This window comes from Protobothrops mucrosquamatus, unplaced genomic scaffold (assembly GCF_001527695.2).
Source record: "Protobothrops mucrosquamatus isolate PMUCROS unplaced genomic scaffold, P.Mucros_1.0 scaffold962, whole genome shotgun sequence".
Taxonomy (NCBI): domain Eukaryota; kingdom Metazoa; phylum Chordata; class Lepidosauria; order Squamata; family Viperidae; genus Protobothrops; species Protobothrops mucrosquamatus.
Window position 1 is genome coordinate 142,914 of NW_015387206.1, and position 15,164 is coordinate 158,077.

Below are 15,164 nucleotides of genomic sequence, written 5' to 3' on the forward strand. Positions count from 1 at the left end.
TTGATCCATAGCAAAGTAAATGACTATAATTGGGTAATTATAAGGAGAATTAGCAAAGCATCTGCAATGTGCTGAATTCTGCCTAGAGAAAAACATATTTATGTCAATTCCCTGAAGTGGCTTAATATGCAAAGAGACAGCTGAGTTTAGCCTGCCTTTTTTTTTTTTTGCAAGAAATAGAGTTTCAAGAATAGAAATAAGTTTTGCAACATCATAAGAAGCAATCAAATGATTATTTCAATATCTCAGATTTCACACTGGTTGTGTTGCAATGGAAGAACCTAGAAATTTAGCTTCCAAACACATTGCTTCTCTCCTGTTTTCTGGGAAGCCTGCCAGATTCAGAGTTTTGTAGGACTTTGAATGCTGAGTATGACATTTTCTGTACTCCTAATAAAAATATTCCCTGAAAATATTTGGAAACTATTTTGGAAATGTTATAATGTTCCTTGAAGGACCCCAAAATGCCTTTAGTGATGCCTTGAACCATAAAGTAACCATATTAAGTTGGGTTCCCATAATCGAACCAAAATTTAGCCAAACAGAATTTTAGCTACTATATTCTATGTCAGAGGTTTCCACAGGAGGGTCAAGATGGGCAAGATGGTAGAGAGAGTGGTGTGATGCAAGCTCTTCCCCTTTTGAAAGTGCATATTGATGCATGTTCAAAGGGGGGGGGGAAGCTTGCTTCATATTACTACCATCTTGCCCATTGTGGTGCAACTGTTCTGTGACCCTATCCTGTGAACCATAGCACACCTTAACCCATGGCCCCAGCTAACCATGATTGACAAAGCCACAATTGGCTGAGGTCACTCAGCAAGCTATGTTCTTAGCCATTATTAACAATGAACCCTAGCTGGTTCACATAACATAATAGTAGAAAGAACCTACTGTAATGCAATCAATATGGGGCTGCTTTGGAAGATTACTTAGAAGCTCCAGTTGATGCAAATTTGTAGTTATGAATTGGAAGGGACCTCAGGGATCAACTAGTCCAGTGATGGCGAACCTTTTAGAGACTGAGTGCCCAAACTGCAACCCAAAACCCACTTATGCATCGTCGAGTGCCGGGTGGGCATGGCCAATTGTATGAGTGTGGCCCATTGGGTAGGCATGGCTGTGGTGGTAACGGAAGACTGGGTGGGACTAAAAAGTTCAATCAATCAATTCCAACTTTGCAAGATCTTTTTTTCCCGCAAGAAGTTGAAATTGACTGATTGATTGAACCCTTTTTTTTTTGCACACGGCAGCGGAGGCCTAAAGCGAAAAGGTTTTATAAAACCCAGCTGAAGGCCTAGGACTGGGGCGACAGTGCGCGTGCCCACAGAGAGGGCTCTGAGTGCCGCTTCTGGCACCCGTGCCATAGGTTCTCCACCACTGAACTAGTCCAAACTCTAGCTTGGTGGAGGATGTAAGAAAGCTTTTAGAGGACAATTATCCATGCCTGATAAATGGGAAAATACCAGAAATAAATATATATGGATGCATCTCAAATGTGCTTTTTCAAAAGGCAACTGGACTGTTTTTTTTTCCTTAAGGAAAAAGAACAAAATGTGTCATTTCTCATCCAAGAAACTTCATCAGTTGTGATGGCAGGGGGGATGGAGATTTTGTTTAGGGGAGGGAACGGAAGGATTGTATTTCTTTGCAGTCATGACAATCTATCCATCTGGTCTGCCAGGTCTTCCAATGATCCATTCATAGACTTACTTAGAATAAGTAGAATTGGAAGGGATCTTGGAGTTCATCTAGTCCAACTCCCCGCACAAGCAGGAGAGTCTATACCATTTCAGACAAATGGCTGTCCAGTCTCTTCCTGAAAACTTTCAGCGCTCACTTCTGAAGACAAGGCATTCCACTGGTTGATTGTTGTCACTATTAGGAAATTTCTCCTTAGTTCTAGATTGCTTCTCTCCTTGATTACTTTCCATCTATTGGTTTTTGTCTTACCTTCTGGTGCTTTGAAAAATAGTGAATTTGAAAAAATTAATTTCTACTGTAATGTAGTTTATCACCATACTGCTGCTAGTTGTCTTCTTCTCTTCCCTTTCACCTTTTCAGTCTTCAAGTTCAATTCCCTGCTCAAATAGGAGACTATTCTATTCCAGACAAGTGGCTGTCCAGTCTCTTCTTACAATCCTCCAGTGATGCTTGTACAATACACAGATATAGTTCTACACCTTTAACTTTCACAACCACTTGATGGAACACTACAGGAGCACAATACAGTTCTGAGAATGGAATAGTGAAATCTCAAGTTGCTTATACTAGAAGTGCTCTGGATCTTCACTCACTGATTTGGTGTTCTACCCCTTAGGTTAAGTGCTTAGTAGTTCTCATGGCCACATCTAACACTTCTGTGTTGATCCCAAAAGCCTGGACAATTTCTGTCCGGTTTCCTATCTTTGCTTTCTAGGGAAGGTGGGAGAAAAGGTCCTATAGATGAAACAGATATCCGTCTAGACAGGATACAGGCTCAGTTATGGGATGGAGAGAGCATTGGTCACACTGTCTGATGATCTCTACTGAGAGCAGGATAGGAGTAGTGCAATCATCCTTGCTCTCCTTGACCTCTCAGTGGCCTTCAATGCCATTGACCATAATATCCTTTTATCCCAGCTATGAGGTTTAGGGCTGGACAGCATAATCTTGTGCTGGTTTGGCTCTTTTCTCCAAGCCCAAGCCCAACTGGTGTTGATGGGAAGTGAGAGATCTAGCCCACAGCCACTCTTTTGTGGCATGCTACAGGGCTCGGGACTCTCTCCACTCCTTTTTAATATCTGCATGAAACCACTGGGTGAGATCATCCATTTCCATGGGTTGAGATATTATCAGTATGCTGACAATGCTCAACTTTATATCTCCACCTCACAACAATGTTGAAAATAAATCAAAGTAAGATTGGGGGTGCAGAAAAAAAGCTACAGTAACTTTATTTGAATAATTAGGATTTGATTTCTTATAGACACCTGGACCTGTAACCATTGGCAATCTTTTATCTCTAGATGAGATTAGACAACCTTCAAATTTACTCACTCCCTGCCTGAGGAGTGCAATCCAGCTGACAAAAGCTTCAGAGCTTTGGTGTGTTTGTGTGTGTGTGTGTCTGTATGTGTCTGTGTCTCTGTGAAATAAAGCCTTTTTCCACCTTACATCTCTTCCATTTCTGCAGTATCATTCTGATTGAACATTAACTTGAAATTCAAGGATTCCTGTTTTCTAAATTCCTAAACATCTCTTTTCTAAGTGACTTCAAAATCAATCTGTTCACAATCTCTAGGTCTATTTCCAGGTCTCAATTCTAACTATTTATTTATTTACTAGCTGTACCCAGCCACGCGTTGCTGTGGCTCAGTCTAGTAAAAGCATGTGTTGCTTTTACGTCCAACAGATGGCGCTGTTTTTCACAGAAAGCATGTTTTTATCTGTCACAGGTGTGACATCTATATAATATAGGTATATAAAAACATGCATGTATTCGAATGCAACGTTGTGTCAAAATTTCAAAGCAATCGGTGAAGAATTTTCGGAGATTTAAGATTTTGAACAAAGGAACATTTACATTTTTATTTATATAGATTTATTTATTTATTTATTTACTTACTTACTTACTTACTCATTCACTCACTCACTCACTCATTCATTCATTCATTCATTCATTGAATGTTTGACAATCCCAATTTTGGCTATTTGTAATACAAATAGCTTTGATCTAGTTTTCTTCTCAGAGTTGTCATCTGCAGCATTTAGTTTGGAACTTCTGACCCCCTTCTCTGGCTATGACCTATCCCAGTGATGGTGAACCTTTCAGAGACCGAGTGCCCAAAAACTGGCCCTGCTCCTGCCCCGCCCACCCCTGCCCACCCCCACTCCACACCCCACCCCACCCCTCATGCCCTACCCCCACCCTGCCTGCTCTGTCCCCACTCCACCCCTACCCCCTGCCCCCCGCCCACTGGGCCACGCATCGCCTCTACAGCCCACCACAGATCGCCCAGGCAGCCCAGCAGCGCCATGGCACCCACGTCCTCCACCCACACCCTGCAGCATCAACTGTGCATGATGGGGTTTGAGGGCAGAGTCTTGTCCCTGCTGCCCAGCTGCCATGTCCTTGGCTGCACTGCTCTGCACGGGCTGCGCTTGGGGGCAACTCTCCTCCGGGGGGAGCTGCTGGTGAGGAGGGGGCCACAGGGGGAAGTGGGGCTGGGGCGATGGCATGCATGCCCACAGAGAGGGCTCTGAGTGCCGTCTCTGGCACGTATGCCATAGGTTTGCCACCACTGACCTATCCTTCAACCTGAAGAGATGGTTATGATTCTAAAACCCTTGGCTAAATGACAGCCTTCTGTTTTGTAGTGGCTTTTCCTCAAAGTCTCTGTCTGAGATTTTAATGAAGCCAATCTGATCACCTGCAGCATGCTGGCCTTTTTCAGTGTCCATGGTAGTTGTGCAGTTATTATCCATCTTGGCTTCCAGTTTTGGTCTGCTGGTATAAATCTTCATTGCTACATTATTTTTAATTACATTCTGAATGAAAATAATGTATGTTATTTTGTATATAATAATATAAAAGAACATCATGTCTAAATAATAAGTTAAGTGGGTTTTGGGATTTCTCCAAAATATCAGTTACTCATTTTAGAAAACAATAATTAATGTATTACTATTGTTTAAAAATAATACAACTAAGAAAAAAAGCACCAAATCCTTTTTTTTCTTTCACTATCATTTGGTCTTGAATATACAAATAAGATTCTTTGATTGAGTATGTGTGTATTTTTGAATGACCCTGAATTTTAAATCATTGTGTCTGGGGTTTCTAAGTTGATACATAAATTTTGGATAAAAATGCCACATTTACAAAATAAATACAAATATAAAGATGACTACTTCACCTTTAAAAGAAAAGCAGGAAAAGAGTTGAATTAGATTTGCAGAATGTGAAGCAAAAGGTCTCCTTCTCAGGATTTTGCTGGATGTGATGGGAATCATAATAAAGGTTAGTAAGATTAATAGGAAATAATTTTTCTGTTCTCTACATTTGATTATCTTCAAACAGGGAATAATAATAATCCCTCTAAGTGGGATTCACCTAAATACCTATAAGTAAATTTTCCTAGGAAAAAAAGCCAAACTATATCCATATTAATATGTCCACTAATCATGGCCAAGCTAAAACACTGTCTTCATCCTGAGTTCTCTAAAAGTGTACTACTGGAAAGATTTGGGGCCAAATCCTCCAATCTCAGTGGCCCGTCATCAAAGTTTGGAGTCACATCTGTGAATTTAAACTTTGAACACCTGCCTATTGACATGTTCAGGGTTCAGAGAGGTGATGCTTCTTTATCTTGCAATTATCCAAATCATGGTGATTTATTTCTTGTCTTTATGTTAGGTCTTCAGAGACCTTTCTGCAATTTTTCAGAAAATTTAACACAAACATGTCAGAAAATGTTTTGGTGATGATCTCAGACTCAAAAGTAATGTTGAGTGGAGTCTATGTCACATATGCTGAGTACATCAGTGGCTCTGGACACAGAGAAAAGCTGAGGCTATGTATATTTCACTTGGCTGGACCCAGTCTGGTTCTAACGCTTCTGTCTTGGAAGAGGTTTTGGTTTCTTCCAACTCTTCTTCTCATCCTTTTTTGTTAAAAAAGTAAGTGCAATAGAGAAGTCTCAGTCAGGAACACAAGTCATGTTGCTGCTGCTTCTATTTGCACTGCTTCTGTGGCCAAGGGATGCTTGGGGGATGCACAAAGCCAAATGCCTCCTGATTTTGGAACAGGGTGAAGTGGACCCACAGAATTATTACAAGCCAGGAGATTATTTGATTAGCGTCATAGTCTCTGCAATGAAGGTTGCACTTCAATCCTTAAGCTTCAATAAAAGTCCTTCAACAACTTTATCCAAGTAAGTCAATTTTCCTACCCTGCATTACAGACACCTCATTTCCAATGAAAGTCTAGAGTTCCAACCCATCCAAAACACAAGGTGTTTTCTTTCGCCCCTCAATCTGTCCCAATTACTAATTTACTTTCTGATTCTACCTTGAGATGCCTGTTGCATGCATGGTATCATTTCAAGCTTTCAAGTATCAGAAACCAATTACTATATTTCCCCCATCCACTTTTCTTTCCATCCTGTCAGCAGAATTAGACTGTGGACAGGCAGGGAGAGTCTGATCTCTCCCTCCACCTTACTCCTGAACTGAGCTGGACTCTGGAGGACACTGGTCCAACCTCACAGGGATGCTTCTCTTTTCTCTCTGCATTGGAGATCAAAATTTATTGCTCGGATTAAAGAGTTCCAGTTAAGAACATAGACGTTCATGGATTTTGTAAATGTCTCTCGTTCTCATTCATGAGTTCATGTCATACCTAACATTTTTTAAAAAATGAAAATATTATCTTTATTAAATTGGTTGGCTGATAGATTTGCTTATTTACATATTAATTCATAGGCTATGTGATTGGGTGGCTTATAATTAAAAACATAGAAATCAAGAAAATAATAATTAAAAAACTGCCCCAGGAACAACAAAAATAAAAAATCAAACAAAGGTTCGTCCATTAGGAGTTCAAACTTCACTCTGACTCAGAAGTGCGGAGAATAACCTAGTTTTTATGAACTTCTGAATGTTATCCATGCAGGAGCCATTCTCAGTTCGTCTAAACATTTGATCCAAATTCAAAAATATTTATAATATCTGGAATATACTACAGCTAACAGTAAATAGGTCTTTTTTAGCCATGTGGGTGTATCAACCACTTTTATAAAGAGATAAGAATCCATCAATTGTAGAATACTTTTTTGAAAACTATAACATGAAATTGAAATGGTGTTAGTTTAACCAAATGTCTTTGAAATATTTTATGATTCATAAAATGATTCTATTCTTTTCATTCTTTTTCTATGGTAATATTATAGAATATTGTAACATTTTAGGAATACTGCTTGTGATGTAATGGATGAAAAGTATTATCATGAAAGACAAATTAAATGATATTTTCATCAATGTGTTTGTACCTGCAGAAAAACAACCAAATTTTATTGGAAATTTGTGCCCTTCCTATTTGCCATCGAGGACGTCAATCAGAATAGTCAGATCTTTCCTAACATCACCCTGGGTTATAATATCTATGAAAATTTCTTCAAGGAAGAAATGACTTCAGAGGCTTTGCTGGACCTGCTTTCAGATGGGGAGGCCAATGTCCCCAATTACAGGTGTGGAAGGCAGAGACACACAGTGGCTCTTCTGGAAGAAGCTGAGACTGGCATCTCCATCCAGATTTCAACCATGTTGGGTACCTACAAAATCCCTCAGGTTTGTCTTTCTTTGGGAGACTGTTTTCAGTCAAGCAAGTTTCAATCAGTGCTCATTTGCTGTAAATGAAAAGTTAAGTTTTATTATGGGAATGAGAGGAATTACATTTTGCTTGTTACATTTAAAGTACCACCATCTTCCATTCCTTTCAGATCAGTTACAATTTTGCTTCCCAAATTCTGTGGGATAAAACTCAGTTTCCTTTCTTCTACCCAATGCTCCCTGCTGAAGGAGTCCAGTACCCAGGGATTGTCCAACTGCTACTTCATTTCAGATGGACCTTGGTTGGTCTCGTTGCTCCAAAAACTGACCAGGGGGAGAGGTTCATGAGGACGATGACTTCTTTGATGTTAAGGAATGGCATTTGTGCAGTTATACGTCAAAGCTTTACACTAAATGTTGCTGAAATGAATATAAAATTACAAGAATATTATAAGTGGAGAAAAGTCAATGTCTTTGTTTACGGTTCAGAGGCTAATTCATTCACAATAGGAATGATAATTATACAAGGAGGACTTCAACACATTCAGAAACATGTTGTGGATAAAGTCTGGATCACAACAGCTCAGTGGGATCTCAGTCTTGATTTTATGTTTAGTATTCATTCCTTGAAACACGTTGGTGGGATTTTTTCCTTTCTGATACAGAAAGGGAAATGGGCAAACTATGATGCTTTTACAATCATTGTCACATCCATATTTAACTTTTTGGAGAAAAGGTTTACATGTTCATCCACTAAGGATGCCTTTTCGGTGAAAATCTGGAGACGGTGCAAAGAGAGAGAAGAACTGGAGACTCTCAAGAAGGAGGAGATTGATCAGATCCTGGCTCTAGACAGCTACCTCATTTCCAACATCATTTGGGCTTTGGGAAGGTCCTTAAATTCAGCTCATATGTCCACATTCAAGAGATCAGTGAGGAACAGGGGGGTGAAGGTGGAAGCTCCAAGACTGAAGCCATGGCAGGTATTTCTTTTTCATTAGACTTATTTCCCCTGTGCGTGGGAAGCAGTTATTGAAGTGAATGCCTTGGTTACTTATTCTGGAAAACTAAATTATCTTGAAATTCAACTTCAATATAATTTGAACCTTCCATGTCCTTCACTTTCCTTTCCATTCCCTTTAATTCTTGTTTTGTAATAATTTCCTGTTTTATTTTTATGCTTTTCAAAACACCTACCGGTACATTGATATCTTGGTTGTTCAGTCATCCTTTTATCTCACACTGATGAGTCTGAGTTCACACATTAGACAGTTGGAGACAATCAGGTAATTATCTCCAACCTTGGAAAGGAATGTCTTAGCAAAAAGAAAGAAGTGGTGGATTAATATATTTGTATTATCAGTGATATATTCCATGAAATAACCAGAGAACAACATGGGAAAGTAGGAAATGTGGAACTCCCGAACTCAATTGGGGAAGTACGGTATATAAAACATGCAAAAAATTACAAAACATGTCTCAGGTTAAAGGAAAAACTGTATGACTGAAATTTGCTTTTTATTTTAATATTTGTAGATTAATTTTAGGTTAATAAGAATGAAGAAATGAAAAAATAATAGTTTGTTTACCTTTAGAGGAATTTTATATCAGCATTTCTGTGATAAAGCAATGGGAAGAGGAACATGACCAGATGCTGAGACACCTGTCCATTACAACTATTGCTCTAACTTACAGCTATTATTACTCCTAGGCTTATTGATACTCTCCTAAACAAGTTGGAAACAGGAAATAGAACCTGCTATTTAAAGACAGAGAGAGAAATATTCAGATCCTTCCCAGCATCAACCAAAGGGGTTGATTTTCTAAGAATGTCTAATGTCCTTTTTAAACTCTTCCTTTCCTTTCCAGCTTAATTCCTTCCTTCAAGGCTCTCAGTTTCACAATCATTCCATAGAAGGAGTATATCTGGATAAAAAGGGAGATCTGACAGCTGACCTGGACATTGTGAGCTGGGTTGTTTTCTCAAACAAATCTGTCAAGAGAGTTAAATCTGGGAGTCTAGAAAAACTGACATCCCAGGATTTCAAATTTTCTGTTGACCAGAAGAGTATCATACAGTTGGAAATGCTGAATAAGGTGGGACAAATATTTATTTTTCTTCCACTGAAAGTGCAACAACAGGATTAAACTTTTGGGATGGGAGGGAGCTCTTTTTGAGTTTTCATGTCAGCTGACCAAGCTGTCAAGAGTGCAAACTTCTTATTTGCTGACTATTCAGGTGGCCATGAAAAATATAGTCTTCAATATTCATATAAACTATTCACTAAGTCTGTGGAAAAAGTAGAAATGGATTGAGCTACTTATATGGATAAAGTCATTAATTCAGAAAATGTAAAGAATCCGTCCCATATTTCCCTGATAAATCTAACATTTAAATTTAATTTGAAAATCTAAATCTGTGGTATGTATGTAAACATCAGAAGGAAAGAGAAATAGAGGTGGAATGTGTTTGATGAATTTCAGATTTCCTATTGGTTTCTAATTAGTCAAAGCAAATTCTTGAACTGGAGATCACCAAATCCTTCTTTCCTTGACATTTTTTTGAAAATAATTTCATATCCTGGATTTTCCACCTCTCTCTCCTCAGACCCTGCCTCCTTCCAGATGTGTGGAAAGCTGCCATCCTGGATTCATGAAGGTGGCTCAGGAAGGGAAGCCCATTTGCTGCTATGACTGTCATCCTTGTGCAGAGGGAACAATCTCCATTATGGAAGGTGGGTGGCACCAGACAAAAGAGGCAGACCATACACCCTGATATTATTCGTAAAAGGGATTTTTTTAAAAAAAGAAAGAAAAATTGTTTTAATATGAATAATTTTTTGCACAATGTGTAATAAGAACTAATCTTGAAATTTAAATTGGAAAATTATGGCTTTGCTTTAGAAGTGAGACAGCATTTCTTCCTCTTCTTTTTCCTTATTGGACAATTTTCCTTGGCATTTCTGTAGAAATTGAGAATCTCCTCTCCCATCCCATCCCATCCCATCCAATTCTATCCATCTAATGATGCATGATTAAAAGGCTAGACTTATTTATTTAACACGTTGACCTTTAGATCCAACACTGGATCCTCCCTCTCTCCCTCTCTCCCTCCCTCCCTCCCTCCCTCCTTCCTTCCTTCCTTCCTTCCTTCCTTCTTTCCTCCCTCCCTCCCTCCCTCCCTCCCTCTTTCCCTCTTTCCCTCTTTCCCTCCCTCTTTCCCTCTTTCCCTCCCTCCCTGATGAGAAATGGAGTTTCTCTTTTTTTTTTAAGCCAATGAAATGAAGACTTTCACATTCTAGCTGAAATCACAGGAAGAACTTAGACTGAACTTTTTTCATTCATCCTCAAAAGAGGTGACCAAGCAGATATTAGTTATGAGTGGGATGATAAAGGAACAGGGGATTCCACCTATCAAGAAAACTGCTATCCAGACAGAAGATCTGACAATTTAAGATCAGAAGCTAAATTAATTGTGAAATATCTTCCTTGTCAAAAGAAGCCGAGGTGGAAAGGGCCAGGGAGACTTTGGCTCCAACTCTCTTCTCCTTCCTCTGCTTGAGATAGGAGTTTCCAATGACCAATTCTCCATGGATCATTGGTGGGAGGGCTGCTTTGAATTTCAGCTCTAAAAAGTGCTTTGTGGAATATGGGATGCAAACAATGCAACCTCTGAAAGCAGTCACACCTCATCCTGAGAATGTGTGGCACACAATCTCATTTGCCTTTGGGACTTTTTTCCCTCATTATCCTACTTAAATTTCTCAACCACTGCTGCATGCTGCTTTTCTCCTCATGTTCATTCATCCCATCACCAGTTTCACTCCAACGGTGGATTTCATTGAAAAACATGCTCTACAATAGATGTTAATCTTGCTCTTTTCAGATGCTGAAAAATGTACCAAATGTCCAACAAATCAGTATCCAAACATCAGGAGAGATGAATGTATACCTAAAATTGAAACATTCCTATCCTATCAAGAAAATTGGGGGATCATCCTAGCTTTCCTTGCCTTATTTCTGTCTTTGGTAACAGGATCAATCTTGGGAATCTTCATTAAATTCCAAGAAACTCCCGTAGTCAAAGCCAACAATCAAGATCTATCCTACATTCTCCTCATCGCCCTCTTGCTTTGCTTCTTGAGTTCCTTTCTATTTATTGGTCAGCCAATGAAAGCCACCTGCCTTCTCCGACAAACAGCCTTTAGCAGTATTTTCTCAGTTGCCATTTCTACCATCCTGGCCAAAACAGTCACTGTGGTGTTAGCATTCTTGGCCACAAAACCAGGGAATAAAATGCAGAGATGGCTGGGGAAGAGCCTGGCCAACTCCATCATCCTTTCTTGTTCAGGTGTCCAAGTTGTTGTGTGCAGCATCTGGCTGGGCATTTCTCCCCCATTTCCTGATTTGGACTCATACTCGCAGTCTGAGAAGATCATTCTTCAATGTAATGAAGGTTCTGTAGCCATGTTCTACCTTGCCCTAGGCTACATGGGCTTCCTGGCTGTCATCTGCTTCCTGGTGGCTTTCTTTGCCAGGAATCTACCTGGGGCCTTCAATGAAGCCAAGCTCATCACCTTCAGCATGCTGATTTTCTGTAGTGTCTGGGTATCCTTTGTACCCACTTATCTTAGTACCAAAGGGAAGTACATGGTGGCTGTGCAAATTTTCTCCATCCTGGCTTCAAGTGCCAGCCTGTTAGGCTTCATTTTTATCCCCAAATGTTACATTATTTTCCTAAAACCTGATCTGAATACAAAGGAATATTTGATTTCAAAATAAAATAAAAATTAAATTATTATATCCGAGGCATTGTCCGATGGAATAAGAAGACTTCACCTCCATTCCATCCAGCTCTTAGCTCTCTTAGTATAGTTTTAATATAGTTTTTAATAATATTTTAATTTTGTGTTGTTTTAATCTTTTAACTATTTTTATTTGTTTTCTAACCTGCAAGCTGCCCAGAGTTACTTTGTAGGGGAGATAGACTGCATAAAAATGTAATGAATAAACAAAGTCAGATAGAAGTGATGAAATTTCAGGAAATTCTGATGGGTATATATGATTTAAAAAAATAAAAAAACTTGCAACTTCAGAAGCATCCATCTTTACTTCTGTGTAGAAATAATATACTGAACCCCAGTTTCCTCTCCCAGTGTGATTTTTGGCTCAAATTCCACTGGTATAATGAACCCAGTGTTGGCCTGGCCCAACGGTCACATGATAGCACTCTGGGTGTTTGGCAACTAGTTCACCTTTATGCTCATTTGTAGTGGCCTGCTGTCCCATGATTTTGATTTTCAATATTTTTGGTCAGATGATTTAACCATACATATTAATAGGTAAATGAACTCTGGTTACTATAGGTAATGGAGCTGAAGTCTCTTCCTGTGTCAGCTTTCATTTAGAAGTCCAAAAGGATGAAAAATTAAAACAGGGAATAAATTATCTCCCATAAATTAAGAAGTCGGGGCTGTTTGGGAATTCCACACACCAAAAGAAAATAATTTCCTACTGCAAATTTGAATTGTTCTAATAAGATAACAGACTGTAGCCTTATATCGCTACATATGAATAAATGTAATCAATTTCAATCAAATAATGTTATTTTTGCAATAGTGGCGAATGCCATGAACACCAGCTGGCAGTCAAATGCCACAATCCCAAATCCTTAATCTCTACCAACACCGACACCAAGCAACATCAATTTGATTGGAGCAACACTAAAATCATCAGCCATGCTATCACCCACCACACTTGTGAGTTCATCGACGCCTGGCACTCCACAAGCAATTCCATCAACAGACACATCAACCTACAACCAGCCTACGAATCCCTCAGAATCCAAATCAACTGCACAGCCAGCCAGACACAGCACCAACTCTCAATCAACCCATGCACGCTCCCCTCCCACCAGCAGTTCACCTCCCACTGAACTTCCCCCTCACAAGACCCATCACAAGCCTCTCACTGATGATTCATACCAGACCCCTCACAAGACCCTCACTTGACACACCCACACCTGAAGCTCTTATAAACAGAAGAACACTGACATTGACATCCCCTAAACTCCGCTGAAGATGTTACCTAGCCTGGTAATGAAAAGTTTGGAAACCAACCCACAAGCTTGGAGAACAAACCTTCTCCCTCAATGTTATTTTTCTCACAGAGGGTGAACTGAGTGGTGTTCCAATAGTGAGCTTGGATGAGTAGATTGTTGAGGATATGAAGGCTCCATATAGGCTGAAATGAAGAAGTGATTGATCAACCCAGGCATGATTGAACATGGGTAGTTGTATCTATTTAGTGTTAGGCCAAGGTAGGTGAAATTGGAAGTACTGGGTAACCTATTATAGGGCAAGATACCCCTATAATCTAGTGATTATGCTGACTTTCATCCTGTGGTGCAGGTGGCTGAATTATGAAAATGGATTATTTTGGGCATTCAATTAATAAAGCAGTTGGAAGTATGGAGAGATTTTTCAGGATGAAGAATTGAGGCTGGTCTACAGGACAATCAAATGAAGATCACTTAGTAACCTCTAATTGAGGACAGAAAGAAGAAAATAGAGAGCACAGCAGAATTTTAGATTTCAGAAGCTTTTTAGGTCAGCAATCTGGAGAAAAATGTAAAATACTTAGGATTCACAGAAAATATACATCTGCTAAGGAGGCTTCTGTAAATAAAATAGACTTGGGAATTAGACACAGGCAAAGGGAACTGAACTGAATACAAAGGAACATTTGTTGTCAAAACAAAATATTACATCTGAGGCACTGGCCTATTAACTATCGAGGGGTTTTTGCAAGACACCCATGAATTAGTTACAGTTATAGAAAGTGTTAATATAGCTAGCCAATTGTGGATCTGTATTTTTGCTGAAGAATTTTGTAAGTGGGCCCATTACTGTAACAAGGAAAAGATCTGGAGGTAAAAACAGTCATTAAAAAAACACATCCAGGTGAAGAGAACTAATTAAGTGTCTACTGCTAATTAAGGATTACTGCTATGCATTCTACATGAGTCTAACCTTTAAGAGTATGTGGAAGCTGTAGCTGGTGCAGAATGCAGCAGCATGTACCATCTTGGAATTTCCCAGGGTTGCACATATAACACCCTTATTGCATGAGCTGCATTTGTTACCAGCTTGCTTCCAGATCCAATTCAAAGCATTGGTTGTTACCTTTAAAGGCTTACATGATATGGCTCCATGGAATCTGAGGAGCTATCACTCCCTGATGGGACAAACCTGCCCCACTTGCACCAGTGGAAATGGATCACTATGTACAACATCTACTAAGGAATTGAATTAGGGGGTATGGAGAAGAAGAGCCTTTTCCATTGTGCCCTATCCCTGTGGAACATTCTACTGTGGACATGAGAACTGCCCCCTCCCTTTTGGTCTTCCGGAAGAGTATCAAACCTGACTTTCTCAGCTGGCCTGCAGCCCGAAGGGGGACGCTCACTGCTGTAGTTGACTGATGGTGTTAGATAGAAGACCTCATCCCCATCCCATCCAGCTCTTAGCTCTCTTAGTTTGGTTCATAATAATATTCTAATTCTGTGTTGTTGGATTTTTAAATATTTTAACTATTTTTACTTGATTTATAACCTGTAAGCTGCCCAGAATCACCTTATAGGGGAGATGAGTGGCAGGGACGAATGAACAAACAAACAAACAAATAATCAGGTACAATATCCAGGAATTCTGATGTGTATATCTGGTTTTAAGATATAAAAATAGCTTGCTGAATATCAACAGATGCACTTAATTGGGACATGGATCACAAGTGTCCATCTTTACTTCTGTGCAGAAATAAAGTATTGAACCCCTGTTTCTTCTTACAGTGTG

General features: G+C 39.5%; 1 protein-coding gene across 1 annotated transcript; it reads left to right on the forward strand.

Annotated features, from left to right (window-relative positions):
• Positions 1-5,754: 5,754 nt before the first annotated feature.
• LOC114922810 (vomeronasal type-2 receptor 26-like) lies at positions 5,755-12,093 on the forward strand. Its single transcript, XM_029284805.1, has 6 exons — positions 5,755-5,915; positions 7,038-7,329; positions 7,482-8,294; positions 9,181-9,408; positions 9,920-10,046; positions 11,198-12,093. The coding sequence occupies exons 1-6, from the start codon at positions 5,755-5,757 to the stop codon at positions 12,091-12,093; spliced, it is 2,517 nt and encodes an 838-aa protein (XP_029140638.1).
• Positions 12,094-15,164: the final 3,071 nt, after the last annotated feature.